This window comes from Thalassophryne amazonica, chromosome 8 (genome assembly GCF_902500255.1).
Source record: "Thalassophryne amazonica chromosome 8, fThaAma1.1, whole genome shotgun sequence".
Lineage (NCBI taxonomy): Eukaryota > Metazoa > Chordata > Actinopteri > Batrachoidiformes > Batrachoididae > Thalassophryne > Thalassophryne amazonica.
Window position 1 is genome coordinate 60,538,772 of NC_047110.1, and position 26,861 is coordinate 60,565,632.

Sequence of the window (26,861 nt, forward strand, 5' to 3'; positions counted from 1 at the left end):
AGAAGAAGAAGAAGAAGAAGAAGAAGAAGAAGAAGACATAAATGTTGTATGGCACGTATATATTTTTTTATTATATTGAATATTCTTCCAATAGTTCAACATAAAGTTGTGTAGTTTTCATTTAATAGTAACCGGAATAGTCAATAGTTACCGGCTTTCGGGGTAAACTCATGAAAGCTAAAGCTAGTGTGAGTTAGCCAAAAAGCTAGTCAGTAAGTGTACGATGTTACAATGTTTATATATGCAGTTCATTTAGTTAATCAGAATGTTTAAATATCTGTTATTGAATCAATTACTCAGCGCTGTAAATTGTCCAGTTATAGTCAGACTTGAAAAAATAGCGTCCATGTCTAATTTAAGTTCGGTTTTTACATTCTTCAATTTGAAATCCTGAAGTGACTGTTTACATTGGGACGACTGGAAACCGAAGAAACCTTCCGACTTGTTTTAGTCGTCAGTGTATTTAAATCACCATGTTTAATGATATCTTCATTTCTAAAAAGATTCTCTGCTCAGTTGATTAACAACAAAAATTAAGAGGTATTTTGAAAAGTGATGAATTGCTTAAAATCTTTTTCGAAGTGTATATTTTGCTGGATACGGCAAACACGCACCTAGCGATATTTGACCGGATCTCCTCGCTGATTGGCTAGTTCAAATGAGGTCATCATAGAGGGTATTTCAACATGGCGGTGTCCTCAGCATTGAGTGTCTAGTAGTGTTGCTCCTCCAGTGGTCTGGCCAGTAACTCCACCTTGGTTGTGGCCTGTGCCAGATGTTGATGTGTCGTTGAGAGAGTTGCATAAAGATTTTAAAGGAAGTCTGGCGACTTATGCAAATGTCACTCTCAGGACTGTGTGGAGAGGCTTTACATAGATGGTTCGAGAGATCTGGCAACTAGACGGGTGGGTTTTGGTGTTTATGTTCCTCAGTTTGGCTTCAGTAAGTGTCACCATTTATCTGACGACATTTCTGTGTTTACCGCTGAGTTGTTTGCGATCCTCTGGGCACTGTGGTGGGTAGAGGACGCTGGACTTAAAAGTGTGGTAATTTGTTCTGACTCTCTGTCTGCACTGATGTCTTTAGTGGGTGGAGGGTGCGTGGCCAGAACAGATGTGGTTAGTGAAATTTTAATGTTGCTTTTTAAACTTGGGGAGACTGGGTGTTGTGTAGGGTTTCTGTGGGTCCCAGCCCACGTGGGAATTCATGGGAATGAAACGGCTGATGCTGCTGCTAAGGCCGGCTTAAAGTAGACCTGCATTGAAGTAAATGCAGTCAGATCTTTGGACCAAAAAAATGAAGTTTTTAAAACTTCATATTGTCTTGCGGCACGTTTGGTGAGTACACATTTCTTTTATTTGTGCTTGAAAATTATTTTGGGGGACTTTTTCATATGCCCGTTTGATTGAGTAGTGTCGCATTGAAAATCTACTGTCTAGCTCGAGAGATTCTCAGACACTTAAAGCAGCTCAAAAACATGGCATAGCTGTGCCTGAAATTATTTCCACCGTGTGGTGAAAATTATTTCCACCGTGCCCAAAATTATGTCCCCGGCGCTTTTCGCCACACGGTGGAAATTATTTCGGGCACGGTGGAAATAATTTTTGCTGCCTTGGTAATTTTCTGTGTAGGGCAGGGATGATAAACAAAACCTGCAAATTCAAAACAGAATAAAAACAAAAATACAGAAGTCCACGTCGGCACGTATGTTTATCCTGTTTTTCTCTGTCACTGTCATGTCTGCAAAACCTTCGATCAGTCCACCCCTGAAAATAGTGAATGGTAAAATATGCCAATTTTCAAGAATGAAATCACCAATATCAAGCTACTATCATGAATGTGAAATAAGGAATCTTAAACTCCGATTGACTTTAAGTTCCTGCCCGACCGCAGCCGTCCTGTTCCATCGTGAATAAGCGTACGGCTAAATATCGTCCAGTTCATCTTTGCCGAGGGTGCCGCCATGTTGAAATAAACTCTACAATGATGTCATTTGAACTAGCCAATCAGCGAGGAGATCCGGTCAAATATTGCTGGGTGCGTGTTTGCCGTATCCGGAAAAATATAACCTGCCAGTCTTTTTTGATGGACTAAAACTATTGTCTCTAAAAGTATTTTCTGTGCTTTTTTTTTTTTTTTTTTTTTAAATGCTGTTTTATGTCCTTTCAAATTCAGTGTTTCTGTTCACATTGATCAGACCAAACAAGTAGCACTTCATTTTGGGTTTTTGGAAAGGAAGTGACTCTAGCATTAAACTAAAAATCATGTATATAATATACATCTCGTAGTGAAAGCCACCTCACTGAGATCTCGTGAGAAGAGTCTCTCTGTTTTGGAATTTTAATTAAATTAAATTTAATGTTATTACATACAAAATGATTAAGGCTGGAATTAATAATTATTTTCATTACTGTTTAATTTGCCTGTTGTAAGTGTCTATAGCCCTGGAACTGTGAAAGCATCTAGCTAGCTGTATTGTCTGTATTATTTCTAGTTTATATGTACATTGTCAGGTTGGAACAGTCTGGCTTCACACCCAAGAAGCCAACCATCGGCTGTGTCCTAGCTCTGCAGAACTCACTGAATGCAAGTGCAAATATTGGCAGTATGTCTGGCTGAGAACCTGTAGCATATACCTGTTAATTATTATATTGAAGATAACAAGAATGTGTTTGTAGTCTCAACTCAAACTTTATTTATAGAGCACATTTAAAACAACAGAGGTTGACCAAAGTGCTGTAAAATACATAACACAGTGCTATAAACTGGAATAGAATAGAATAAAATTACTTAAAATTTAATTAAAATTAAATTTAAGTAAAATGTTGCCAGAAGCCCACTTAATCTTGATTAAAAGCCAGGGAGAAGAGGTGAGTCTTAAGGAAACATTTAAAAACCTTGATGGATCCCGCAGAATGGATGTGCCAGGGCAGGTCACATAATGTTTGAGATTTTTCACCCTTATAGGTCTTCTGTCAAATCTGATGCTGGTGGTCTCATCAGATTTCTTGAGCAAGTCCTTAATTATGAATTTGCTGCATTTTCATTTTCTGCTTCAAAGAAATTGTCTTGATTACTACAAAACACATTGAAAAAGGTGTAATTGCAAAATGAAGGCAACTCTTTTTATGAGTCAGAATTGTAATTGTATATCCAAAAATATAATTTTATCTCATCAGTTGAATTAAATCTGTGTAATTCAATTAATTTTATTTATATATAACCAAATCACATGGCTTCCTCAAGGCGCTTCACACAAGTAAGGCCTAACCTTACCAACCCCCATGAGCAAGCACACAGGTGACAGTGGCAAGGAAAAACACTGTCTGATGATAATGAGGAAGAAACCTCAAGCAGACCAGACTCAAAGGGGTGACCCACTCTAGGGGAGGCCACTTCTAACAGTTATGACTTTTTTACAAATTTCACAGGAATTTTCTTACAAACAGAAAACAAAAGCAGAAGAGCAACGAAAACAGAGTCCTAAATTGAAATAAAAAAGCAGTTCATCATGGGTCTTTAGATGGATGAATAGGTAAGTCTTGGAAGTGTAGGGCCTCCTGGGATCAGTCCAACGTCCTGCGGTGCACAGCCAGCATCCATTAAAAGGTCTCGCCAGTGCCTCGGACTTAGAGGAAAAAGAGCATAATCAATTGGCTGGAAATAACTGCACCTAAAGCATAAATTTATCAGTGGTAAATCAGCAGGTAAGCAGAGAGATTACTAAAGTGGTCACTGGCAGCTAGTCCTGTGCTTCATTGACCAATCCAGCGTTTAGATGTAGTGAGACTGAGACCCATTCCATTGCCATGTTATAGCTGACATTTTCTAACTTAAGTACTGTTCTGTGTCACTCCGCTTTTTAATGCTCCTCTTTTCTTTTCATTCAGTGGGAGTATGTTGGAGATTCCTTTGAATCCAGTGAGTGTTAAGAAACTGTACCAGCAGCAGTGAGCCATGCCAACCGTGATATTAATGGATGTGTCTCTGTCTATGACACGGCCGGTGTCACTGGATGGAAGTGAGGAGTTTCAGAGGAAGAATTTGGCTGTTCATGGACTCAATATGTTGTTTGAGCACATGGCGTCAAACTACCGCTTAGAGTTCACAGCATTGATGGCATTTTCTTCTCTTTGGGAGCTCTTGGTGCCTTTCACCAGAGATTATAATGCTTTGCAGGTACATACATCTGATACAATAGTTCATGAAATTCCTTCCTTCAGAGCTCTTGGAAATTTGAAAGCATGCTTTCCTTTAATGAGTCTATCTGTGTTTGATGTCAGCCTAATGTTTAGACAAATGTTGGACATTGTCTTTGTCATGTCTTTCCTTTTTCAGGAAGCTCTGAGTAACCTGGAAGACTATGATAAGACTTGTATTGAGTCAGCTCTTCATGGAGTAAGCAACGTAGTGCAGCAGGAATGGGGCAGTTCTTGTCCCTGCCAGGTATGTGGTCAGTATGATACGATAAAGTAAAAGCAAACATCTTATTTACAGAACACATTAAAAATAACGAATGTTGACCAAAGTGCCATGAAGAGTCCTAAAAACAACTGAAAAAAGTAATTGATAATTTTGATAATTACCAACATCGAGACCCTGTGTGAGAATATGAAAATTGTAATGCCAGTTGACATTGAATTCAAATTGAAATAACATATTTCATACTATTTCATAAAGTCTTTAAACAATCATACCAGCCATTTTACAACTTTGAACACAGTATGTACAGCACAAGAACAGTTTGCATACACACAAGATTGTTAGGACCTATGTACTAGCAGTTCAACTAACAGATATTTTTTCAATCAATTAATTGATAATGTTGTCAGTTGATTAATTTGTTGTTAAGTCCATAAAATGTCATAAAATGGTGAAAACCTTCGATCATTCTTTCCCACAGCTCAAGATGACACCTTCAGTATAGGAGTAAATATAATAAAGTAAATCAGAAAGTATTCACATTTAAGAAGCTGGAATCTGAGAATTAGTTTTTTAATTACCAAAAATGATTAATTGATAATCAATATAGTTTTTAATTACTTCAGATCAGATTAATACTCACTTAGCTGATTAACTGTGGCACTCCTATTAGGAGCTATGTACGTATTTATTTCCTACCTTCATCTTGGTTATTTTCACTTCATTCCCATACATGGTTTTTCAACATGTTGATACTCCAAATCCTTATGAAACCAGTGGTTTATTCTTGGGGAACAAACCATTGGCTGCATTCAGACAACCCCACCACAGTTTGAACTGCATCAAAACTAAAACATGATTTTTAAAACAAATAAGATGCCTGGACTTTGTGATGGAAGGTGTCAAGTATAATAAAATTAACATCAATAGTGTATGAGAATTAATCAAACCCTGTGTGTGCGTGCATGCGTGTGTGTGTGTGTGTGTGTGTGTGTGTGTGTGTGTGTGTGTGTGTGTGTGTGTGTGTGTGTGTGTGTGTGTGTGTGTGTGTGTGTGTGTGTGTGTGTGCGCGCGTGTTAATTATACAGCATATTGGACCTAAACATTAAAGGTGTAGTCGCACTGTGGCGGATTGAGTAAACTCATTAGTAACAGATTGAAATAATTTGGCTGGTGGCAATAATCGCCAAATCCAGCAGTCTCCAGTGGATTTGTGGCTCTGATAGAATGAGTGGACAACCACCCCATGTGAGTGTGCAGTGCTTCCGGGTGCAAACGGAAGACAAACAGATAATGGACAGATACAACTAATAGCTACTTGGCGTCCACTGGCAAGCTATAACCAAGTACAAGACAAAATGATAGATGTGCAGCCACCGGGGAAACGCTCCATGTGATGTCTACTCAAAATTTTGAGCATGTACAAATCTTTCCGACTGACTTGCCAGACATCAGCTGACAAGGAACACATTTAATGAAAAAGATGAGACAAGGATTTACAGGACAAAAACTGACAAGAATAGATATCAATATTTTGTATCTGTTACGCATACGGCCCAGAGTGACTTAGACTTAAGTTGCATCATATTCTTTTATTTGATTACTACAATAAAGCCATATTGGTAGTATTGCATATTGTACTCTCCTGTTACAACAGTAATACCACACTTCACTTATTAAAGTAGAGGGCACGTAACCACAGAACGCCTGTTCTAAGAAAAAATGAGTATAAAACATATTTGAATTTTTTTCCCTGCACTACAGATACATGCTGTGCTGTACTGCAATAACAAAGTGCATGCGCAGTATAACATCAGTAATGAAATAGTATATATTTAATTTTATTGTAGATTTATGTACTAGAAGTGCTCTTTTGATTGAAGAGGTCAGTGTGTTGCTCTGCCACCTTTTGTTGCAGTTATACTTTTGGACTACCTGCTTTTCTCCTGTAGGTGGTGCTGGTCACTGATGGGTCTCTTGGCATTGGAAAAGGTTCTCTGCGGCATGCCCTCCAGACGCTAAAGCACCGTGGAGAAGACAAGAAGTTTCCCCTCCCCTTTCCTTTCCCGACTAAACTGTACATCACATGTGTCGCCAGTGCAGAAGAGGTACTCAATCAACATCTTTGATGCTTGCTGTTCCATAATTATTTAGTGTGCTTCAGCTTTTTTGATATGAAGACAGTCAGTGTTAAAAAACCAAAACAAAATGAAAAACTCAGACATAATTAGGAGCAAAAAGTCATCCAGCAAGCATTGTGTAGACAGAGAACATATGCCTCCCCAAGCCATCCTCTTCTCAGGACACAAGAATTTAACCTTGACTGATTAATATACCTAAGATTGGATCACATGAACTGAAAATTTAAAAACATTAATAGTTATATGCAGGTTGTGTCTTGACACAGGAATGTCCATCCTGCTTCAGTTCAAACAAAATTTTGTTCAATAAAACGTTCAAGGTACTATATATTGTCAGATGTATTGAATAATTTATGAAACAGAATTTTGATTTCAGGAGAAAATTGACATATGTAATATGCACTGTAAAATTCCTGCAAATTTAATGATGTAAATTGGTGTCTTATAATTTTGTACTTGCTGTAAATATGTTGGGTGTAACGAGTGCAGTCTTCTGTTGTTAAATACCAGTTACAGATGACAGATGCTATGGAGAATTTAAAGGAACTGCTTCGTCTCAGCGGTGGGGATGGACAAATCTTCACAATGGAAGGACCACTTTGCCTGAAGAGCGTACAAGCCATGTTTGGGTATGATATAACTCAAACTAAACATCCGTTGATCCATTTCAGGCCTGCAACACATTCCAAAAAAAGTTGCGACACTAAAGCATTTACCACTTTGTAATGTTGCCATTCCTTCTCACAACATATGAAAGGTTTTAACATTGAGGATGCCAAGTAATTAAATATTTTTTATTTTGTCCCATTCTTCCTGTAAGCATCTCTTAAAGTGTGCAACAGTATGGGGTTGTCATTGTTGCATTTTACATTTCAAAATGTTCCATACATTCTTTATTGTGGACAAGTCAGGACGGCAGGCCAGTCCAAGACCCTTAGACTCTTCTTTTGCAGCCCTGCCTTTGTAATGTGCAGAATCTAGTTTTGCATTTTTGAAAAAGGCATAGACGTCCCTGGAAGAGGTGATATCTTGAAGGCAGGTTATGGTGCTGTAAAATCTCAGCGTACTTTTCTGCATTAATGCTGCCATCACACAAGTGTAAATCACCTTCCCAAGGACACGGACACAGCCCCATGCAATGACATACCCTGGCTTTTGGACTTGTAGGTGATAACAGTCTGTGTGGTCCTTTTCCTCATTGGTCCCTAGTACTAAGCATCCATTTCTTCCAAAAAAGATCTGGAATACAGCTTCATTTAACCACAATACACTTTTCTACTGTGTGATGATCCAACCTAGATGCCTTTGAGCCCAGAGACATTGATGCCACTTCTGGAAAAGGTTAATTTAAGGCTTCTTTTTCAAACAGTAAATTTTTAGTGATAGTTGTGAATGAAACTCTGTGTTGTAGTGCTTGCGAAAGGTTTTCCAAAGTAGTTCCTTGCCCATATGGTTATATATCAATCATATTGATATTGTTATATATTGATGAATGACTGGGGATGGGTACCAAAACCTGGTATTAAATGGGCCCCGGAGCTAAATTATTAAAAAACTGGAGTACCGATAAGCTCTGACTGTTAACTTCACTGCTTACGAATACATTATACCAGACTGGAAAGCAGTACCATTAAGAGTAGTAGTAGTAGTAGTACTATTAAAATCTTAATGATACTCATCTCTATGATTGACAGTTATAAATGCAGTGCTGTCTGAGGGATCGGTAGTGATGGCAATTTCGAAGCCTCATGAACCAATGAGCCACTGGCAACACAACTGGCTGAAAATCGACACACTGCTTCGACATACAGTTTGAAGGGTGACATCTGCTGGATTGCTTTGAGAATTACCTTGAGCAAGTGCCCTGACAAATGTTTGCATTAATTCATGACTGATGTGGTTTGTTCTTGAAAAATAATAATAATAAAAGAAAATGCCATACGTATTATTGTCTTCTTAATGTAATAAATAGTCCCTACAGATGCACACATAATGGTTATGAAAGCCTTTATTGTAGACTATATGTAGATTTGTGTTATCATTCCTCAAACTATATTTGGATGAAATGTGACAGGAAAAGTGAGAAAGGCATGTGCTTCTGCAACTGGTGCTTATGTTGCTGTAATTTGTAAATTAGAATAGAGGGGATAGGAGACAGTGATTGTGCAACTTTCAACAATTTTTATTCAAAAAAAGAATAATGTCAACGGTGCTGGACTTTAATCGGCTCCTCTTCTGCCTCACCACCTCTCCAGCTTTGGAGAAGACCCGCTCGCAAGGCACTGATGTTGCTGGCATCGACAAATATTTTTTGCCATTCTCTGTAAATTGGGATAGACTGCGACTCGTGTCGCCCAGTATTTGAGCCGGTCTTCTCCTCTGGAGGTAGGCATATGTTGGGTCAAACCTTTGTAGTAAAGCCCTGAAGGCTTTGCTCTCCACTATTTTGAACGGTTGTGAATCTTCCACAACATAGTCCACCAGTGCCTCATCCAAATCAGCTTGTCTGCCTTTAATGGAAATACAGTATGTCATGCTGAGCGATTTTTGTTTATGAGAATGTTTTAATCTTAGATAAAGAATAAAATATAGCTTACATAGCCTGATTCCTGCTCCAGGAGCAGTAACAGAAGCAGCAGCCATTGATGTCTCGGGATGTTTGGACCTCAGGTGTCGCAGCATTGAAGACGTATTGTTACTATACCTCAGCTCTTGAGCACAAATCAAGCACTTGACCTTTTTGGTGCTTATTAGATCAAAGCGCTCCCAAGCAATTGATTGTGCTCTTTTTGGAACTGTTATGTTATTCAAGTTATTTCACACAAATCAAAATCTGTTTTTGGGATGAATTTACTTACAATGGTGATATGTTAGCATGCTAAATCTGCATTTTATGGTTCTTTTGTTACATGGGTGTGAAATATGCGTGTGGACAAAATATGAGAAACATTTAGCATGCTTGTAGAAGTCAAATATTGAATTGAAAAGTGTTTGTGCGACATGTAAATTGTCAGTATCCCAGAAATGCTGCCGTCAGCACTGGAGGGAAAAATCTGTATTATTGCATTTGTGTAAGTGAATAATAACAGTTTAATTTAAAATCAGATCAGTGCTCCTGAGGACTAAAAGTTATATTGGTGACTTAATGAACGATAGGTGCAGCTTTCCTTGTTTCAGATTTTATTTTTATTCATTTTAAGATGCTGTCAGTTGTTATAAAAGTATAAATTGTTGAAGTCAAATGTGTAGATAAATGTCAAGAGAGAACAGTAACAGTCAAGTGCAAATGCATAGTTTTATGAAATAGCAATGACACAGTATTCTAATCCATGTGACAGAGTGTGTATTAGAGTTCTGTCATTTTGCCAGTATGGGAAAATATGCTTTTTAAGACAAAAACGGGACTGAGGGACAGCTCTTTTAGCTTATTAGTTGCACTGGTGTCGCCGACCGAATGGTCCCCCCCTAAAAATTGTTCCACTTTTTGCATCTGCGCAGGCATCATTAGCCGCAGTTCACTGATTAAAACCTTGTTTCTGCTTAAAACTGCACTCCAGTCATCATCTATCTCAGCAACAGATACCGATTCCTTAGCTTTTGTACAACAATCATTTCCACATAAATTCAGCATTATTTCATGATAAAAGAGAGATGAAGAGATCAGAGCGCCACGGCTAAATGAGCTGCTAGCTGATGCTTTCACTGCGTGTCGTTCATTTCAAAGCATCACGGAATTTCGCTGAGTTTCTGCTTAAAACAGCCTTGTTTCTGCTTAAAACTGACTTTAGAATGATTTAAGAGGATTTACCTTTATCATCTGATGGTTAATAATCCCATTAATCCATTTGATTGCTTTGGGTGAAGAAACTCCGTCTCACACGTGCTGCTGTGATCCAAAATAACACATGCGCAGCTGCAAAAGGTGGACCGATTTTTAGGGGCGGATCGTTCGGTCTGTGACACCAGAATGCACCAAATTGCATGTATGTAATATTTCCAAATTTTCTGGGGGCGGTCCCCCAGATCCCCCAGTGGGTGCTGCAACATCAACATTGTGAACCCCCCCCCCCCCCCCCCCCCCCAAGGGCCACTCAGATTGCTGCTTTTGATAACTTGTCATGTACAAAGGAATCCAGAATTGCCCGTTTGATCCTCAGTCTTATTTCAGCATTGACATTTCCACTGAGCTCAGGAAGTCCAGTGAGGCAACTTGGATTATAGCAACCTTTGCTAAAATATGTGAAGAAATTTCCTAATTTAAGATTAATTCATACGTCAACAGCAAATGTCTTTGTACATCAGTAGCAAACGGCACTGCATTAGCTGGTTTGTTCCATCTTCAGGAGGCTGATTGACCAGGCGTACTCTCCCTTCCATGCTACCCTGCACTGTGGAAACTTGTCAGCTGATGTTCAGGTCTTTCCTCGTCCTGAGCCCATAGTGATGGATGAAGAGGTTGAGCCCATCCCCCGGACTGTCAACACAGGTAATCGGCTGATGGCAAACCATTTACAAGTTGTTTACTACAAAGAAGTTTATTTCTCTCTATTTCAAATACTGTTTCTGTTGTATGTGTTTCAGATTTGGAAATTGTGGGCTTCATAGAAATTGCTGACATTTCCAGTCCACCTGTCATATCAAGACACCTGGTACTGCCTATTGCTGTCAACAAAGGTTTGTGCTGAATATTGTTACTGTTGTTTTATGTAGGGATGGTCCAATCTGATGTCTTTTTTTTGGGGGGGGGGGGGGGGTTAACCAGCATATAACCCTATGGCATCCATCGCCGCTGTCCGTTTATTGCGATATCTCAAAAAGTGTTTGCTAACTTTTTTCTCGTTTGGTAAGGGCGTAATATCGGTCATTATCATATACCTATAAATGATACGCCAATATGATTGGATAAAACACTAAAGAATAAATAGCAATACACCCTTTTTGCGGACGGGTAATATTTTTCATACCACCCGAGTAATCAGCCAGTCCGGACAGCAGAGCAGCGCTACGACGAAGAGGCGGCAGTCAGAGGAGCTGTGAAATACTGGTGAGTCACTATTAATAATTTCTTGCGTGTCCAACCTCGTAGGTTGATAGTTAAAATAAAATTCGTTAATTCTAAAAGCCATTGTAATTATTTATAGGAAAACATTGTTTTTTTTCTACTACGGTTTGAACTTTGGGTGTTTACACAGGAGAGAAAAGTGAGAAAATGTTAATGTCTGTATGACAAAAGTGTATAAAGTGTGTAGTGCGGGTTTTTACAGCCTTAAAACATCTATAATAATTGTAAAAAATAATGCTGACTACTTTGTGGATTTCGCCTATCGCGAGTTATTTTTAGGGTTGTGGCTATTTGCACGGCGGCCGTGTCCATAACTCACATTTGGCTATTCACATGGCAAGACTCTGGTACGTATATTCGCACGGCAAGACTGTGGTAAAACTTGGAACTAATTGTATAAACAAACATACTGCATTCAAGATGTCATAACTCCTTTAATATTTTTGATTTTGATGATTTTTTTTTATTCGGCCGTGTCCACATTTCACTATTCGCACTGCAAGACTGGTGGCAAAACTTGGAACTAATTGTATAAACAAACTGCATTCAAGATGTCTTAACTCCTTTAATATTTTTGATTTTGATGATTTTTCTTTTTTTTTATTCGGCTGTGTCCATAACTCTCATTTCAGTATTCGCACGGCAAGACTCTGGTGGCAAAAGGCCGACCCTATTCGAACGGCGGCCACGTCCATAACTCTCATTTAATGCAGTATGTTTGTTTATACAAGTAGTTCCAGGTTTTACCACCAGAGTCTTGCCGTGCGAATAGCCAAATGAGAGTTATGGACATGGCGGCCGTGCGAATAGCCACTTCCTGTTTTTAGAACGTAACTCCCGCGATAAACGAGGGGCCACAGCCTCAGGGTGTATGGTTTTCTTCAGGGTGTATAAAGCCATATTCATTGGTGAACAACTTGATAACTGATATTATTCCCGTCTAAAAATCTTATTCATAGTTTCGTTCCTTTGGAAATGGCGACCATTTTTATGCCCAAAATAGCCAGTTTGGGTATTTGGACCCAATTTAATCAAAAACTTGAAGAGAGGATGATTGGGTCATGTATCGTGAGATTTTGGCAAACAACCTCCTTCCCTTAGTAAGAGCATTGAAGATGGGTCGTGGCTGGGTCTTCCAGCATGACAATGACCCAAAATGTAGAGCCAGGGCAACTAAGGAGTGGCTCCGTAAGACAAATTTCAAGGTCCTGGAGTGGCCTAGCCAGTCTCCAGACCTGAACTCAACAGAAAATCTTTGGACAGAGCTGAAACTCGAAACCTGAACAATCTGGAGAAGATCTGTATGGAGGAGTAGACCAAAATCCCTGCTTCAGTGTGCAAACTTGGTCAAGAACTACAGGAAATGTCTGACCTCTGTAGTTGCAAACAAAGGTTTCTGTACTAAATACGAGTACAGTCTGTTTTTCTCGTATTAGTCTGTTTTTCTGTTGTATCAAATACTTATTTCATGCAATAAAAAGCAAATTATTTTAAAAATCATACAATGTGATTTCCTGATTTTCTTTTTTTTTTTTTTTTTTTTTTTTTTTTTTTTTTTTTTTTTTTTTGATTCTGTCTCTCACAGTTCAAGTTGACCTATGATAAAAATTACAGATCTCTCCATTCTTTGTAGGTGGGAAAACCTGCAGAATCGACAGCGGATCAAATACATATTTGGCTCGCTGTGTATGTATGTTTATAGAAGAAAAAAAAAGAAAAAACAATACATGTGGATTACATGTATGTATGTATTCTTTATAATGCACCTTGGCCATGTCATATGGCACAGCCTTCTAAAGGCACCCAACAAAGTTGTCTTCACCTCTAAATATCATTGTGTAACAGGGATGTGAGCTCCTTTTCCCTACACTGTAAAACTCGATGAGTTATTACAACACAACTTAACCGATTGCCTTAAATGTTTACGTTTAGATAACTCAAATAATTCAAGTACACAAACATATACTAATGAAGTACCATAATTAAAATAGCTTATTTCATACGATACATCAATCTTAATAGGTTGAAGTATTTTGTAGTCATTCATGTCATTCCTGCAAATGATTTGAAATATGTAATACATAAAAAAAAACACTTGTACCATTTCAACAAAAAGCCTCGGTTTTGACTAATTCATATTTACAGCCAATGACTCCAGGGACTGGAAGCAACTTTGTGTTTAATTTCTTGTTCAAGGAAACTGTACCACCCAGAAACAGCCAGGGACTGATCTGCTGACCTCTTAGTTCACCAGCACCCTGCTGTACTATCATGGCTGCCAAACAGGATTACCTCATCACTGAAATGCAACAAAAAAATGAATTTTTTTTGGTGGGTAAATTGACCTGAAAATGCACCACAATGCATCTGAGAGTGTCTGATATGTCAATTTTTTTTCTGGGTAACCCCCACACCCACTGTGAATTAATGGAAAATACTTCATATTATTTTATCAAGAGGTTATGAGTTCATGTAACACAATTGAATCAAGTTAATTTTACTATATTCCAATAATTTTTAATTGGTTGGTTACTGGAGCCAACTGAACTTAACTGGTTGAAGGTAATCACTTTCCTCAATTCATCTGAGTATTTTGTCAGGCTTTACAGTGTACCAGTGCCAGAGAATGTGAGCAGATCAACATGATGGAGCTGTGAGCTAATCCTTCAGATACTGGGTGGGACCTGGGTACATCCTGAGCACCCTGTGCAGGTCACTAATATATCACAGAGCTAACTTGTATGGATGGCAGACCTGCCAACTACAAGACATTTTGTATATCTAGCACATATTCAACAAAAAATATTTTCTCTTTTGCAAGCAGCAGTAAGTAAAATCTGAAAAGCTACTACTAACATTTTTGTGTATGTCCTTTACAGTAAAAACAATTTAACATTGTTTGCATTCACGTTGACAGTTTAAAAAAAAAAAAAGAAGTCATAGCAGTTGTAAAAACAATTGCTGTCTGCACTCGCAGACTGTAGATGTCCATGTGAGATGCTGTAATGTTATAGTGTCAACTTGCCCTTCTTGGGTGCTCCTGTTTGAGGTCACCGCAGCAGATCATCCCTGTCTGTCTCAACCCTCTCTACTTTTAAGATTAGGCTTAAAACTTTCCTTTTCGCTAAGGCTTATAGTTAGGGCTGGATCGGGTGACCCTGGACCATCCCTTGGTTATGTTGCTTTAGACGTAGACTGTGTTTCATAATTATTGTATGGCCTTGCCTTGCAATGTGGAGCGCCTTGGGGCAACTGTTTGTTGTGATTTGGCGCTATACAAGAAAAAAGTTGATTGATTGATTGATACATTTGGATTACTTGTAATCTGATTACTTTTGGATTACATTTCAATCCTACCCAACCGTGTGTGTGTGTGTGTGTGTATATATATATATATATATATATATATATATATATATTTGTGATTTTTTTTTTCTTTTTTTTTTTTTTCCAGAGGTGGATGAAGTTGGTACAGGAGCCACAGAGGAGCTTGAGGAGGAAGTCTCTTCCAGTCAAATGGCAGGCAAAAGTCCAAATTTTTGTGTCCTCCTACATGGTAGTCTAAAAGTAGAGGGCATGGTGGCACTTGTGCAACTCGGGTGAGCTATAATATTACTGTGTAATTACATAATACAGCATAATTCTGTACATACTAAACAGTAACAATGGGGTTTGCTTGAGTGGGTTCTGTTTGGACTTCTGTCTGTCAGTCTGTTTGTTTTTTGCTTGTATTTGTTGTTGTTGATTTGCCTATCTAGACACTTTAAAACAATCAGTTGTGCAAATATGAGGAAATTTGCCAAGTTCCTAAATTTTTGTGTTAAAATCTTGAATGAGTTTGAGAACACATTTGTGTGTACATTGTTCAAAGTTATGGCCATTGGTTCCCCTTCCATAGGCTAGGGAGGTGGTGGTGTGTGGTTTGCATGTCGGCCTGTGATGCCGGTGTCGCCAACCGAACGGCCCCCCCTTAAAAATTGGTCCACCATGCCTTCACTGCGTATGCGTCATTAGCCGCAGTTCACCGATTATCATCACATTTCTACTTAAAACTGCATTCCAGTCATCATCTATATCAGCAACAGATATGTGAACAATCATTTCCACATAAATTCAGCATTATTTCATCATAAAAGATGGAGGAAGCGATCAGAGCGCCGCAGCTACATGAGCTGCTAGGTGATGCGTTCACTGTGCGCCGGTCATTTCAAAGCGTCATGGACTATCAAGAAGAAGAGGATCATCTTTAACCTGGGTAGCCAATGAAAGCATCTTGTGTCCAGAAGGGCCCACGCCACGTATCTCTCACTTCTCTACAACACTGTTGTTGAGAGTGCCAGTTGGGAGCGTGGCTGCAATTGGAAAGTGAGCCCGGATTGCTGGCGTCCCAGTCCAACGTGTAAACCATTACACCAGCACCTCCCTATCGCCTTGTTTCTGCTTAAAACGGCCTCGTTTCTGCTTAAAACTGACTTTAGAATGATTTAAGAGATTTTAGTTTGTCATCTCCATCCATTTGATCGCTTTGGGTGGAGAGACTCTGTCTCAGACAAGCTGCTGAGGTCAAAAATAACGCATGTGCAGTGGAGGCAGGGCGGACCAGTTTTTAGGGGCAGCCTGCTCGGTCTGCGACACCGGTGATCTGTCTTCATTTTCCTATCATAGCCAAACTCCCAACTGGCACTTTGAACAAGTGGGCTGAGAAAGTGCAGAAACATGCTGTGGGACCTTCTGGAAATAACCATAGTGTGTTTGTTGGTGATCCATGTTAAAGGACGTCGCACTGAAATCATAACAATTTAGATTTAGGCTGTTAGGTACCATCCGATGAGCCACCGAGATTACTTTGTGCACTTCAGGTGACCCTGAACCATCCCTTAGTTATGCTGCTATAGACGTAAACTGCTGGGGGGTTCCCATGATGCACTGTTTCTTTCTCTTTTTGCTCTGTATGCACCACTCTGCATTTAATCATTAGTGATCGATCTCTGCTCCCCTCCACAGCATGTCTTTTTCCTGGTTCTCTCCCTCAGCCCCAACCAGTCCCAGCAGAAGATTGCCCCTCCCTGAGCCTGGTTCTGCTGGAGGTTTCTTCCTGTTAAAAGGGAGTTTTTCCTTCCCACTGTAGCCAAGTGCTTGCTCACAGGGGGTCGTTTTGACCGTTGGGGTTTTACATAATTATTGTATGGCCTTGCCTTACAATATAAAGCGCCTTGGGGCAACTGTTTGTTGTGATTTGGTGCTATATAAAAAAATTGATTGATTGAATAGATTGACTTCTGTGACCGGTTTCAAAGTATACGACATTCGCAGAAAACAGCTATTGAGACTTCCAAAAACAAAGTACTCTTGAGTACTCGGGAGTTTCTGACAGGTGACATAGTTACTAGAAGTGTCCCAGCTTGCACCTCAATGGCATGTAGCTGCTAACGTTAAGAACTGAGGCACAGATTAATTCCAGAGTTTACACAAGTGTGATGTTGTGTTATGACAACTCGTTTTTAAGTGATAACTGTTCATTTTGATGCAGTCACGGTAAAAGCGGCAGCTGTGAGAAGGTTTTGTACACCTGTGGCAATTAATCATAAATGCAGCTTGTTAAAAACACTAATAGTGTTGTATATAACTGTGAAAAATCTAATAAAGGTATATCTGTGTCATCATGGAGACATTTCACGTCCATTAAGCGGCAATAAACAGCTGACATGCGGGTTAAAACAGCATAACAGCCATTTTAACCCACATGTCAGCTGTTTTATAAGGGATTATTCAACATTAATTCTCATTTAAAAAGTTCCTTATAGAGTTTGACAGTTTTATGACATTTGAGAGAGTCGACAAGTTTAATACTGATTATATATTGTTCAAATTCAGCCAGAAGTCTGTCTAAATTGGGGGTTAAAACAGCTGCTGTGCACAGACACACATACACACTCTCAAAGTAAAAAAAAAACCCAACAAAAAACACACTTTCATTGAAACCTCCATTGAAAAGAACACAAAGCAAATGACGAAAAAAAAAATTAACATTCCACTCACCCCTGGACCCACTTCCGTCGTCGCTGACGGCTGGCTGCGTGGCTTCTGACGTGCCGGAGTGGTCCATGTCATATGGTAAGGTTCTGTACTCTTGTCTTGGCCCAACACACCAGCCACAGTAGTGATCGGATATTTAGCTGTGATCTGGGTCTCTGTGTGTGGATGGTCGCGTGTTTGTGGCCGTCACCACAATTAGGTTTTTGGGTGCTCTTAAGAGGATTAACACTACGGTGTTCTGGATTAGGGTATGGATGCTCACTAATTAGACAACAGACTGTTGCTGTCACTGTTTGTTCATGTGTGGTTGTTTGTCATGGTATGTTGTATGGTTGGGGCCCCGTCTCCTCGGTGTCTCACGTCATAGTTATTGTCTTCACCACTTGTCTCTCGTTCTTGTCTGTCTTTGTGTTGTTTTGATGGTCGGCCCTTCCTGATAGAAGCTGTCGGTTGGCTTTGAGTAGGATGTTGTAGGCAGATTGGGAAGGGCAGATGGGGATCACACACACACACACCACATTCACTCATGCACTACATACCTTCTGTCTTGCAAGAATAAATTACATATATGCATATTAATGTTCATAAATGGTTCTGCCAGTGTGGTATTTACCATTACTGTATACAACCCCTGGCAATAATTATGGAATCACTGGCCTCGGAGGATGTTCATTCAGTTGTTTAATTTTGTAGAAAAAAAGCAGATCAGACATGACACAAAACTAAAGTCATTTCAAATGGCAACTTTCTGGCTTTAAGAAACACTATAAGAAATCAAGAAAAAAAGATTGTGGCAGTCAGTAACGGTTACTTTTTTAGACCAAGCAGAGGAAAAAATATGGACTCACTCAATTCTGAGGAATAAATTATGGAATCACCCTGTAAATTTTCATCCCCAAAACACCTAACACCTGCATCAAATCAGATCTGCTCGTTAGTCTGCATCTAAAAAGGAGTGATCACACCTTGGAGAGCTGTTGCACCAAGTGGACTGACATGAATCATGGCTCCAACACGAGAGATGTCAACTGAAACAAAGGAGAGGATTATCAAACTCTTAAAAGAGGGTAAATCATCACGCAATGTTGCAAAAGATGTTGGTTGTTCACAGTCAGCTGTGTCTAAACTCTGGACCAAATACAAACAACATGGGAAGGTTGTTAAAGGCAAACATACTGGTAGACCAAGGAAGACATCAAAGCATCAAGACAGAAAACTTAAAGCAATATGTCTCATAAATCGAAAAATGCACAACAAAACAAATGAGGAATGAATGGGAGTAAACTGGAGTCAACGTCTGTGACCGAACTGTAAGAAACCGCCTAAAGGAAATGGGATTTACATACAGAAAAACTAAACGAAAGCCATCATTAACACCTAAACAGAAAAAAAACAAGGTTACAGTGGGCTAAGGAAAAGCAATCGTGGACTGTGGATGACTGGATGAAAGTCATATTCAGTGATGAATCTCGAATCTGCATTGGGCAAGGTGATGATGCTGGAACTTTTGTTTGGTGCCGTTCCAATGGGATTTATAAAGATGACTGCCTGAAGAGATCATGTAAATTTCCACAGTCATTGATGATATGGGGCTACATGTCAGGTAAAGGCACTGGGGAGATGGCTGTCATCACATCATCAATAAATGCACAAGTTTACGTTGATATTTTGGACAACTGAAAGGATGTTTGGGGATGATGAAATCATTTTTCAAGATGATAATGCATCTTGCCATAGAGCAAAAACTGTGAAAACATTCCTTGCAAAAAGACACATAGGGTCAATGTCATGGCATAGGGTCAGTGTCAACGAGCAGATCTGATTTGATGTAGGTGTTAGTTTTGGGGATGAAAATTTACAGGGTGATTCCATAATTTATTCCTCAGAATTGAGTGATTCCATATTTTTTTCCTCTGCTTGGTCTAAAAAAGTAACCGTTACTGACTGCCACAATCTTTTTTTCTTGATTTCTTATAGTGTTTCTTAAAGCCAGAAAGTTGCCATTTGAAATGACTTTAGTTTTGTGTCATGTCTTTGATCTGCTTTTTTCATACAAAATTAAACAACTGAATGAACATCCTCCGAGGCCGGTGATTCCATAATTATTGCCAGGGGTTGTATACAGACAGGGGGAAAAGAAGGAAAAAAAAAAAAAAACATTCCACTCACCCCAGTGTAAAAATTTCCAAATTAGTCCACAAGAAAAAGAAGCCCTCACGCCAACGCGTGTGATTGCAGTTGCGATCACCAGCCATGAAACGGTCCACTCGTCATCACCCAGATCCACAGCTAAGGATCATTTTCAAGTTCCACTCAGCCAGAGAATAATGTCCAGGTCCACTCACTCTCAGGTTCTGTAAGCATATCACATCACATAATGTTGTGTTGTAGATGACTGACAATCCCTCAAACTGCATCGTATGCCTTAACTGAGTTTCTTGAAAGTACTTTAACTGTTTGTTTGACACAGTCATTCAAGCAGTGTACAAGGAATCTCTCCAGAGACTTGGTACAAAAGATATCTCATCCTGACCTTAGGTCACTGGTTAGCATCCAGTTTTCACAACCATACACTAAGACTGGAAGGACCAGAACTTTAAAGATCTGGACTGTCATTCTTCTGCAAAGGTATCTCCATTGACAAACCCCTCTGCTCAGGAACTTCATGCCTCCAGAAGCTCTTCTTAGGTGATCTCAGAGTCAGAAGTCCCATAGATATGTATCTCATTGCGAAGATAAGCCAATCTTTCGACAAGTGCAGCACTTTCAGAAATAAAACCGAGTCCAGTCTTTTTGAAACTCCATCAGGTATGTGGTGAGAGTTCACAAACTGGGCACTTATTGGCCCTACAGTTCCGCAGAAATTCCCATCACGTTCCCATGAGAACATACCATAAATGATCCCATGTCCAGCGGTGCTGCTGTGGATGCTGAAAGCAGGATCCCGCAATTCATAATCCCAGACTTGAGAAGTCAAATCTATTTTTGCCATGATTATCAGATCAGTAGACAGAGACAACAGACAAAGAAAAAAATCTGAACCTTGTAATATGCTTACTGTTGGGGCAATATATCTTATGTATCTGAATTGCTGTGTTGATAAATTGACATTGAATTGTTAAAAAGCCTGCAGGGCAAATTAACCTATGCTGTGTTTGATGGCCTAATTTTGCAGTGTTTGTTGTTTCTCAGACCATGTTGGTATGGCATGCTGTACTCTCAAGCAGACAGCAAAAAGAAGTCAAATTTGATGATGTCGGTGTTTGAGCCTGGTCCAGAGCCACTGCCTTGGTTAGGCAAGATCTCACATTTAGGACCAATCTCTGGTAAGTCCTCACCGCTCCACTGCTAGAAGTATTTTTTTTACATTTATTTATATGGTGCCAAATCACAACAAGGTTGCCTCAAGGCGCTTCACACAAGTAAGGTCTAATCTTGCCAATCCCTAGATCAACAGTGTTAAGGAAAAACTCCCTCTGAGGAAGAAACCTCAAGAAGACCAGACTCAAAGGGGTGACCCTCTGCTTGGGCCATACTACAGACACAAATTACAAAACAATCATACAGGAAATGTTGCCAGTGCACAGGACGGTTTTTGGAACTGTTTCTGTATCAGGATGCTTCATATGTCAGTTTAACAGATGATGAAGCAACACTTTTTACATATAGTCTTGTTTTAAAGTTCTCATCTGACACCATATTCCTGAAGGCTTTTTAAATATTCTGAAAAAGTTGACTGTAACACACTAGCCAATGCTTACGACTACACTAACTGTCACACTAACACTTAAGAGCAAAGGTGCCAATGTGTAAATAAGCAAACATTTAATAATTTGCACACTTTTAACAGTTTGCTTTGATGTCAAATACAATAAATGGTCGCATTATTTATTTTGAAATTCAGTTTCTGTTGTTCTTTTAGAGGCTGCTGAAAATCCCTATGGAGAAGATGACAGCAAAAGTCCGTTCCCAGTGCAGCCACAGGGCAAGAGGAGCTATGCCCAGAATGTGACTGTGTGGATTAAGGCCAGTGGATTACAGGTACACTATTCATCACTGGTTAGAAACATCTCTGTCATATTGCACTCTTGTTTATTGAAGACACTGGGAGGAAGGGGAAGTAGCGTGTGTACAATGTGCCTTCAAAAATGACCACATAGACCTGCAATTAAGTTATTTTCATAATTGATTAATTTATTGTTTTCTCAAATAATAAATTAGTTAAGTCCATAAAATACAGAAAAAATGTTGATCAATGTTTGCTTCAAATTTCTTGTTTTGTCCACAACTAGAAATATTCTGTATTCAGTTTATTGGCAGATAAGAATAAAGAAAATTCTATTGGTGTTGTCACATTATGATGGATTGAATAAACTAATTAGTAACTGATTGAAATAATTTGTCTGGTGGCAAATATTGCTTAAATCGTTGGCCTCCGATGGATTTGTGGCTCTGATGGACGGATGACGTCACATTTCCTTGGCCAACACAAAGCAGAATGATTTTCCTGGTTTCAAAATGTATACTATACATAAATGGGGGTGTTGGGGTGGATTTGAGCAGAATTTGCAGATGTCTGAACACAAATGTGGATAGAACGCAGCAAGCCTGGTGCTCACACGGACAAACTTCCTCACTGTGTTCGTGCGCTGACAGCATCCATTGAGGCTGCAATGGTGAGGACAGCAAACAACCTTTTTTCTCTGTGGTGCCTTCTCATCAAGAGAATCTGCCGGGTGTGTTCTGACATCGATATCCACACAGTAAATGAACAGCTGTGCTGTATGTTGTTGCATTGGGAACTGTCCCCTCTTCCCTAGTGCTGAATTCACACCCCGCATTGGAGTTTTGACCAATCAGAAGTCTATTCTGAAGCATCGAACAGCTATTTCTAACCAAAAATGAAGCAAAGTTAGCAGCTAGCGACATCAGGAAGTGACATCACCATGCTAATGTCTGCGAGATCATGCCATAAAATTAGGTACAGAATGCAACTTTTTAACGTCTTAAAATACCTCTTATAATAGGTCAAGGTCAGCCATCTTCGAACTTGTCCAAGGTCTGTGTCCCAAGAATGCTCCATGTGAATTTGACGACTGTGGCAGTAATAGAACTGTCCTTATGCTGTACACTGACGGACGCACGCCAGGTCTTCGAAATACCCGACAGCCATATGTTGGCCTCGGGCAGTGGTGGGCACAGTTCCAATAATCCGATAACAGATAATTATCGAAGATAATGTTTTCATTGTCGGATTATCTTTTTAGATAACTTTAAAAACCATTATCTTCCACTAAAATTTTTGTCCGATAACTTTTAGACCAATAACGTAGTAAAGTCAGCTTGGGACTCCGACGAGGGCGGTCGCATCTCCTCCACTCTCCCTTATCTCTCTGCTTTTAACCTTCAAGTCCCTACTTCACCAGACTTGTGAATTCCTAAAAACTATATTGGATTCTGGATCTATTGCACTACTATTGGATTAACCATGGAATTGATCAGCTGGTCTCTGAACGCTATTGACACCATTTTTTCTACAAGAAGGTCGGGACTGGGGGATCCTGCCTGCCCAGATGGAACGTATCCTGCGTGCTATGTCCTCGACTCCTGGAGTTCCTGGGGTGTGGCATGCTTGGCACCTTTCTCTGTGGAGGATGTCGAGGACCTATTCATTTTTGGTCTTATGGTAGCAGGGCTGGTACTTTTTGGCTTATGTGCTGCCCTGATCTACTGGAAAATTGGCAAGACGGCGGCATCAAGAACAACGGGCCCTCGCTCATCCGTCATGATTAACGAGGTCGGCAAGGCAGTGTATTCTCAGACTGTGTTGACTCTTGAACTCAGTCGCAAATTGGATGACACCTTGGAGCTGATGCGTGTCTTGCAGGTGAAGCTGAAGGTTTCGGAGGCCGGTGAATATTCTTAATTCAAATTAGGAATATTCTTAATTCATAATTGGGATTTGGCTGAGTGAGTGGAACTGTAAAAAGTGTTTTTCACTGCTCGGCTGCAACACTACAGGCATCAAGGTCAATTGCCCACTGTTTTTCCTCCAGAGGAATTTATCCAGGCTCTGGTGAGATTATTTGGCTCCATTCTTATCTCAACCCACAAGGACAATAAACTGACAGACTTACACATGGACCGAAGCATGCTCTGCCTCTCCTATTATCACTCTTCCTGCCCCTCCCTCCCTGCGGCAGGCCTCGTCCTCTCAAGCTGGCCTGGCGGCGCGACTTGACAGTTGCAGCGACTACAAACACACGCACATTGCCTCAATTGGGAAAGGGACTGTTTCAAGTTTAGTGCACATAAACAATGTCAAATGCATATGTGTTGTCCTAATTCTGATGTGTGCCATTATTACGGTAAACAAGTAATAATTGTAGATCAATTGCTGTTGTATGTGGAATGTGAGTGCGGACATCTCATTGTAATGACAATGATAATAGAAGCTATCTGTCTGTCTAACAAAGCTGAACAGTGGCAAACATTTTTAAAATGTAAAATCAGTTGAGCTTTAAGTTCACTGCTTTAAGTTTCATAACAGATGTATAGTTCTACCCTCTGCAAACAGAAGAGAGCTGCTTCCAGGAGAAACTGCTCTATCCTGTGCAGGCAAAAGAGAACTGGTCATAAAAAAGAAAAGAAAAATCATTTCCTTTAACACCATACTGATACGCTGGCAATATCACCCAAGTCATCCAGAGGCATACATTTTTAACTTATGGTTCAAATTTTAACCAAACTAATTTCGGACAAGTTATTTAAAATTACTGTCATGTCTGAAGTTTTATAAAGTGAAAATATCAGATATATGTTTTAGTTTTAGAGTAATGTGCTAATTTTTAAGTTTTAGTGAGCACATGCTGTGCCCAGCAGTGCATTATGAGTAGGATAGGGTAATCTCAGTACGTTCATGACAGGACAAATGCATTTCAGAGACACTGTTCAGGCTCCACGGACAACAGCATTAAACTCTAGTGCCTAAAACTCTCGTGAATATATTCTCTGGGTTTATAGACGTTGTTATTGTATTTACGTTTGTTAAATTCCACACATCTTAAATGTAGCCCAGATTATCTGGAATTTTGTTTTGGCAAGTTTTCAAGGCCTCTACTGCCATATACTGGCCAGTAGTGTTCATGGCAGTATTCGTCCTGAAGCTGGGCAGACACTGTATATTTTAATCACTGTACTTGGTTTCAGTTCAAACTGTACCACAGAACTGCACAGTATAAAAGTTCAGAGCGCACAATTTATGTTCTCACACACGTACGTTCAAAAACCACACGTCGAACTCATGTTTCCAGAAGCAAAACGTAAGCTTTTTTTTTCAAACTTAATTTACAAAAACTCTTGATGGGAGACAAAGTTTAAAAACAAAACAACAAAAAAAAAACCCATTACAAGACAGGTCTGCTGTGTTTGCACATGCACAGTGCGAGTGGTTGGACGCTTGTAGCTCTTCAGCAGCAGGATACCCTCACGACGGCCAACCAGAATAATATCAAACAGGTTTGGTTTTCATTCGACCATACGATCGGCGATCAGGAGGCGGTCGTGAGATGCTAAACGCAGCTTGTTACTCCATGTATACTACACGATGCAGGACACGCGATTAACCCGAAACTTGGTCCAAAAAATTCTCGCAGGAATGAAAAATCATCTGAAAAAGGGCCAAAACTCGCACAGTGTAAAGCCAACATTTATGTGTCAAGACAATATTGAGTGCACGTTTTACAATATAAAACGTGCGCACATTCTCTCCACGTGCAAAACATTTTGCGATGACACTTCCCAGGGCTCCGTAAAAATGCCTGTTTTTACAAATAAAAAAATGGAATATTTTACAAAAGCTCATTCATCTGTAAACACCAACACATGACACGTCACATTAACGTGTTGGTTTACATAATGAATGACTGAACCAATCAGTGTTTACAAGAGCTTCCAGCAGGGGGCAGGGTGTTCAAAGACAGAAGTGTGGGCTCATTGTTTGGGTCTGTTGTTTTTAATGCTTCTGTGCTGGAAGCCGTGTAGTAAACAAGAGCTTCCAGCAGGGGGCAGGATGTTCAAAGACAGAAGTGTGGGCTCATTGTTTGGGTCTGTTGTTGTTTTTAATTCTGCTAGAAGCGATCGTAGTGTTAAAACTCAAATTCAGTTTATTAGTAGTTGCAAATGTACCAGAGACAATACTGGAATTTATCGGTTATCTGTAACTTCCCATACATTTTTAGGTGGTTTATCGTTTTATCTATATATTTATCTTTATATAACTTTTCAGTTATCTGTTTATCTGTTATCGAAGTTAATTTTTTGGTTATCTGTGCCCACCACTGGCCTCGGGTAAAAATGACTCAGAAAACTTACATTTCTTCAAGTTTATTTACAGTGTGTCCTTGTCTTCAAATGCATAATGTGAGAATAGTCTGGAGGATAAAACTGAATGTGCTCTATCATTGACAGTTTTAAATGTCCTATTATGCACTTCTGAAGCAACAACTCAGAGCATATGAAAAGAGCAACAGTTTGTGTTACAGAAATTTTCACATAAAACTGCTCTGTTTTAAGTTAAGGTATGAATTTTACATTCCCAGTGTCTGTGGCAGTATTGAATACAGACATTTAAGAGTAATTCCTATTTGTCTTGTCACTCCTCAGACTGATGTGCAGAAGATCCTGAGGAATGCAAGGAAATTACCAGATAAGACTCAAACCTTCTATAAAGTAAATGGACACATCACTACATCACTGTAATGCAGTTGAACTGTGTTTCTCAATTTCGTGACTTGTGCTTGAATCTGTCAGGAGCTGAACCGTCTGCGGAAAGCGGCATTGGCATTTGGTTTCTGGGAACTCCTAAAGGGCGTGGCTGATCTGCTGGAGAGAGAGTGTACCATGCTGCCAGACACTGCCCATCCTGACGCAGCATTCCAGCTCTCCCATGCTGCTCGGCAACTAAAACTGGCTAGCACGGGAGACTCCCAGTATGCTGCATTCGATCACAATATTGTTCCCATGCACACAGACTTCTCAAGCTAAGCCAAGCTCAGTTAATTTATAATACGCTTCAATGGAAACAACCAGGCTGCTCCAAGAACTGCTGAATGTTCATGATCCTCAAAACTGCAACGAAATGTAGATAGTCAGATGGTCATTAAATATTTGTACATTTTTGTTGTTTCTTAATCAAATGT

At 39.7% G+C, this 26,861-nt stretch overlaps 1 protein-coding gene and 1 long non-coding RNA gene across 4 annotated transcripts; one reads left to right on the forward strand and one right to left on the reverse strand.

The window, feature by feature from the left end:
• Positions 1 to 26,839, forward strand: ints14 (integrator complex subunit 14). 3 transcript variants are annotated; one of them, XM_034176426.1, is made up of 12 exons: positions 1 to 51; positions 3,891 to 4,179; positions 4,339 to 4,446; positions 6,375 to 6,530; positions 7,074 to 7,192; positions 10,907 to 11,049; positions 11,145 to 11,237; positions 15,080 to 15,224; positions 20,854 to 20,987; positions 21,584 to 21,702; positions 26,326 to 26,391; positions 26,473 to 26,706. In XM_034176426.1, the coding sequence occupies exons 2-12, from the start codon at positions 3,958 to 3,960 to the stop codon at positions 26,704 to 26,706; spliced, it is 1,539 nt and encodes a 512-aa protein (XP_034032317.1). In that variant the 5' UTR covers positions 1 to 51; positions 3,891 to 3,957. The 3 variants fall into 3 exon arrangements, with proteins under 3 accessions (XP_034032317.1, XP_034032318.1, XP_034032319.1); XM_034176427.1 differs by having other exon boundaries at positions 23 to 46; XM_034176428.1 differs by lacking the exon at positions 1 to 51 and having other exon boundaries at positions 3,958 to 4,179; positions 26,473 to 26,839.
• Positions 2,681 to 17,813, reverse strand: LOC117515725. The gene is made up of 2 exons (XR_004562216.1): positions 17,665 to 17,813; positions 2,681 to 3,628 (listed from the first exon to the last, which is right to left on the reverse strand). It is a non-coding gene; the product is annotated as an uncharacterized LOC117515725 (long non-coding RNA).
• Positions 26,840 to 26,861: the final 22 nt, after the last annotated feature.